At 49.9% G+C, this 5,147-nt stretch overlaps 1 protein-coding gene across 1 annotated transcript in view; it reads right to left on the bottom strand.

The window, feature by feature from the left end:
• The window catches only part of LOC105510405 (chromosome unknown open reading frame, human C17orf53), a 43,207-nt gene that overhangs the window by 23,583 nt on the left and 14,477 nt on the right, over positions 1–5,147 (bottom strand). The window contains exons 2-3 of the mRNA XM_011940166.1: positions 4,771–4,821; positions 371–1,540 (exon numbers count right to left, since the gene is read on the bottom strand). Of these exons, the coding sequence (XP_011795556.1) occupies positions 371–1,540; positions 4,771–4,821 (1,221 nt within the window). The remainder of the gene's footprint in view (positions 1–370; positions 1,541–4,770; positions 4,822–5,147) is intronic.

The raw sequence follows: 5,147 nt of genomic DNA, 5'->3' as shown, positions 1-5,147 counted from the left end.
GTTCACGCCATTCTCCTGGCTCAGCCTCCTGACTAGCTGGGACTACAGGCGCCCACCACCGCGCCCGGCTTATTTTTTGTATTTTTAGTAGAGACAGGGTTTCACTGTGGTCTCGATCTCCTGACCTTGTGATCCGCCCACCTCAGCCTCCCAAAGTGCTGGGATTACAGGCTTGAGCCACCGTGCCCGGCCTCACGGTGGATTTTCTAGCATTCAATTCTTCCCTTTTATTTCTCCTACAGCTTTGAAAAGCCTCTCTGCACTTCCTTCCTTTCTTCCCTGCAGGAGGGAAGATATGCTAGGGCTGGACAATGCTGGAACCCTGCTTCTCTCCCTTGTCCCCCAAATCCTAGAAAGTCAGCTCACTCACCTGGTGAGGCAGGATTCCAGCTGGGCCGGGGAAACGGCGAGTTTTGGCTCGGGTGGAGGGATGAGTGGGCTGCTGGGGTGCCCGGCTGGCAGCAGTGACCAGCTGCACCAGGTGGTTGGTGACTATGGGTGTCTGCAGAGCTCCCTGGGGACCTTTTGGGGTACCAACAGGAGACTCAATGGAAGAGAGTGGAGCTTGGGGATGTAAGGGTATCCGAGGAAATAATCCAGAGCTAGTCCTTGAGGGAGTAGAACAGCTTGAGTTGGGAGTTCGAGGTCTGTGTAAATGAGCTTTGCCACTTAACCAGGAACTTGGAGACTGGAATGGCTGACAAGGGAAACGATTTTGAGGGCTGCTCTGAATGGTCCCTCTAGCAGCTTGGAGAGGCTGAAGTGCTTGAACAGGGGGGCCTTGTGGACAGATTTTCCAGTGGGGTTGCTCAATGGGAACTGTTAAGGCAGTTGGAACAGGAAGGTGACCCACAGCACCAGGTCTCAAGGGGGGTCGTGGAGTCCTACATTGGACGACAGGATCTAGGGACTCATCCTGGGCTGACACGATGCCCGCTGTGTGGGTGGCAGGCATGGGCTCCTTCTGGCAAGATCCACTCAGATCAACTAGCCAGGCCTTTTTAACCAATACTGAACGCTCCCGCTGCTGGGCAGGCAGGATTCGTGTGGCCTCACTGCTGACTCCACATTCCAGCTCCATGCCAGGCTCCTCCAACTCCATGCTTGCCAGGACTTTATCAAAGTCGTCTTGTTCAGGCCTCTCAAAGCCACCAACTTGCTGCTGTTGGCTCTCAAAGGTGAGTAGGGGGTGTAGGGCTGAGGATTGAGGTCTTGCTGGCTCTCTGAGCACTTCCGTCACTGTCACTCTTCTCTGATTGCCAATCCAGCTGCTGGAAGTAGAGACAGGCCTTAGGGGAGCTGTTCCTATGCATGATGGACGGCTGTCAGCACTGGGCATGCTGGAGGTAGGGAGGCAGAGGTCCAGGTCTGGCAGGCCCAAAGCCTCTGAGGGAGCAGTAGGGTGTAACGGCAGCAGCCTGGAGGACTGTGCCTGCACAGTCTCCTGTGACCTAGAAGAGACAGGTCTCAGACGCCCAGCATTCACAGGCAGTGAGCCAGCAAACCGGTTCTCTGCATCCTCCACAGCAGATAAGAAATCCTACAAGGAAGCAGAGATGGTAGGTCTTGGCATCTGGAAATCAAGAACCCCTCTGCTTTTACTGTTCAGGCACATGGCATGTATGTTTGTGTGTAGACACTTGAAAGAAACCAAAGCATGAGGGTCGGGCATGGTGGCTTATGCCTATAATTCCAGCACTCTGCGAGGCCAAAGTAGGAGGATCACTTGAGGTCAGGAGTTCGAGACCAGCCTGGCCAGCATGGCAAAACCATGTCTCTACTAAAAATAATGAGCTGGGCATGGGGGTGCACACCTGTAATTCCAACTACTCAGGAGGCTGAGGTAGGAGAATCGCTTAAACTTGAGAGGCAGAGGTTGGCAGTGAGCCGAGATCGTGCCACTGCACTCCAGCCTGGGTGACAGAGTGAGACTGTCTCAAAAAAAAAAAAAGAAAGAAAGAAAGAAAGAAAAATAAAAATAAACCAAAGCATGAAAGGCAATGGTGGTTTCTCTGTCTCTTACCACCTCTGACCTCACCCATGGGCCTACACAAGGCTCTATCAAAAACACTCCAATCTAGGCCGGGCGCGGTGGCTCAAGCACTTTGGGAGGCCGAGACGGGCGGATCACAAGGTCAGGAGATCGAGACCATCCTGGCTAACATGGTGAAACCCCATCTCTACTAAAAATACAAAAAACTAGCCGGGCGAGGTGGCGGGCGCCTATAGTCCCAGCTACTCCGGAGGCTGAGGCAGGAGAATCCGGGAGGCGGAGCTTGCAGTGAGCTGAGATCCGACCACTGCACTCCAGCCCGGGCGACAGGGCAAGACTCCGTCTAAAAAAAAACAAAAAACACTCCAATCCAAGGCTAAGTCTTCAGGTAGCTTCTCTTTCTTCAGTCTTCATGGGTGGGGAGACGGGCAGTTAGACGAGGACAGCAGGAGAAGCAAACGTTCCAGGGCACCAAGAAGTCAGACAAACCACCATAGGTCACACAACCACCATCTCAACGAGACCACTTTCTGATGTCTGGCCTGTTATGTAAACAGGGATCTATCCAGCTGGTCATGCTGCCTGTCCTTAGCTCACTCTTCATCCCCAATACGCACTCGTGTGCTCTCTCTTTCACACACACACACACACACACACACACACCACAGAGATAGCTACCCTTCAGTAAGCCAGAGAGGCCTTGGAGCCAGCAAAAAAGGCAGAAGTTAAATATAGCTTTTCAGGCAAGTTAAATAAAGTATAGATTCCAGTTGGGAAGCAAGGTGAGATTGACACCTTCAAGAGCAACAGACCTCTTCTGAGGGTGGTTTTGAGTCAGAACTGCTGATTTAACTGACAGGAGGGTCCCCACCACCCTCACCCTCTGCTGCCGCACTGGATTGTCTGGGCTAGAGAAAGGATTTTAAAAAAAAAAAAAAAAGAGAAAGGCTTTTTCCTGCTTTGTGCATTATTAAGTGAGTCTCATACTCAGGCAGGACCACCACAGAACTCAACAATAATAATAATGACCAGAACTATAGCAGTAATAAAATCCTGATGACTCTGGAGGTTGATGATCTTTTTTCTCCCAAAGAGCTCACTCTCAGACATGATGTCATCTGCTTTAGGAAGGGGGAAGGGACTGATCTGCCATTTTCAGGGAACAGAAACTTCAGCTGTCAGAGTCCTTTACTAGAGGAAAGTAAATTACTTGCCTAGCAGTCCCATCATCACCTGGTAAGACCCAAGAGGGTCATTTTAACAGTCACCTTTTCAGCCTGTAATCACGTACCTCCAAAGCTGAAAGACAAAGACAAGGACACATCTCCTTGACAAAACGGCAGTTGTGAATTATTTGTAAAACCAAAAATCAGGACGGGCCTGCTGGGCTCACACCTGTAATCCTAGTACTTTGGGAGGCCGAGGCAAAAGGATCACTTGAGTCCAGGAATTCGAGACCAGCCTGGGCAACTTAGTAAGACCCTGTCTCTACAAAAAAAAAAAAAAAAAATTAGCTGGGCATGGTGGCACACACCTGTAGGCCCAGCTACTGAGGAGGCTGAGGTGGGAGGATCACTTATGTCTGGGACGTCGAGGTTGCAGTGAGCCGTGATTGTGTCACTGCACTCCAGCCTGGGTGACAGAAAGAGATTTTGTCTCCAAAAAAAGAAAGAAGTTCACATACTGGGGGCTGCCACAGGCAGGGAGGTGGAGAGCACCAGGAAGAATAGCTAATGCATGCTGGGCTTATTACCTAGGTGATGGGATGATCTGTGCTGCAAACCACCATGGCACATGTTTACCTATGTAACAAACCTGCACATGTACCCCTGAACTTAAAATAAATGTTGAAGAAAAGAAAAAAAAGAAATATCCCTGGCTGGGCCATTCTCAGAAATTCTGATTTAATTGGTGTATGATAGGGCCTAGACAAGGGTAATTCTAATGTGTGAGCTCTGGATCTAGTCGCACCCCTTATCTTGTGATTAGACAGAGGGAAAGAAAGAAATCTGAGACAGAAGAGCATCCCTCATATTGCAGAAAACAGAAGACTAGAGAATAAAGGAACTTGCCCTGATTCACATAGCCAATTGCTGACCCCTGGCCTCCTGCTATCCAGTAACTATGCTGTCTGTTACACGGTTCTGGCTCTACGTACACTGCCTTTCCCACCACAAATATGTTATCACTGAGGTGAATTAAATCAGCTAGATGACACAGCTTCCAGGAAAGGGCCCTTATAAATGAAAGGTATGACAATTAGGCAACTCATCTCTCTGGTTTTTTGTTTCTAAGACACTTAAGTAGGTTGTTTACATTTCTCATCACTTCTCAGCATCTCACAGGTAAAAACATACACATATCAACTAAAAGGAGGCTGGTACAGGCTACTCCAAAATGTTCTGAACCTGAGTGTTTTTTTTTTTTTTTGAGACGGAGTCTCGCTCTCTCGCCCAGGCTGGAGTACAGTGGCTGGATCTCAGCTCACTGCAAGCTCCGCCTCCCGGGTTCACGCCATTCTCCTGCCTCAGCCTCCCTGAGTGGCTGGGGCTACAGGCGCCCGCCACCTCGCCCGGCTAATTTTTTGTATTTTTTAGTAGAGACGGGGTTTCACCGTGTTAGCCAGGATGGTCTCGATCTCCTGACCTCGTGATCTGCCCGTCTCGGCTTCCCAAAGTGCTGGGATTACAGGCTTGAGCCACCGGGCCCGGCCCTGAACCTGAGTGTTTACATTTTAAGACTTCATCTGCCACCTCTGATCACCAACACTTCCCTACCTCATCTTCAAACTCCTCTTCCACAGCAAACAGCTTCTGCAAACTGCACGCCTGAAAAGAAAACAGACCAACTGGGGTTGAGAAATACCATTTGCAAGCACATTCTGTCCTCACTCTGCTTCTTCCCAGCACTAACAATACCATCAGGTATATTGTTTTTTGTTTGTTTTTGCAACGGCTGGGAAAGGACTAAGGAATGAGAAGAAACGGGATTTTGTTAAAGACTTAAATGATCTAGGGCCAGGCGTGGTAGCTCACGCCTGTAATCCCAGCACTTGGGGAGGCCGAGGCAGGTGGATCTCCTGAGGTCAGGCCTGGCCAACATGAAGAAACCTCGTCTCTACTAAAAATACAAAAGTTAACTGGGCAGGGTGGCT

This window comes from Colobus angolensis, unplaced genomic scaffold (assembly GCF_000951035.1).
Source record: "Colobus angolensis palliatus isolate OR3802 unplaced genomic scaffold, Cang.pa_1.0 Scaffold187, whole genome shotgun sequence".
Taxonomy (NCBI): domain Eukaryota; kingdom Metazoa; phylum Chordata; class Mammalia; order Primates; family Cercopithecidae; genus Colobus; species Colobus angolensis.
This window is presented reverse-complemented; position numbering and strand designations above follow the sequence as displayed.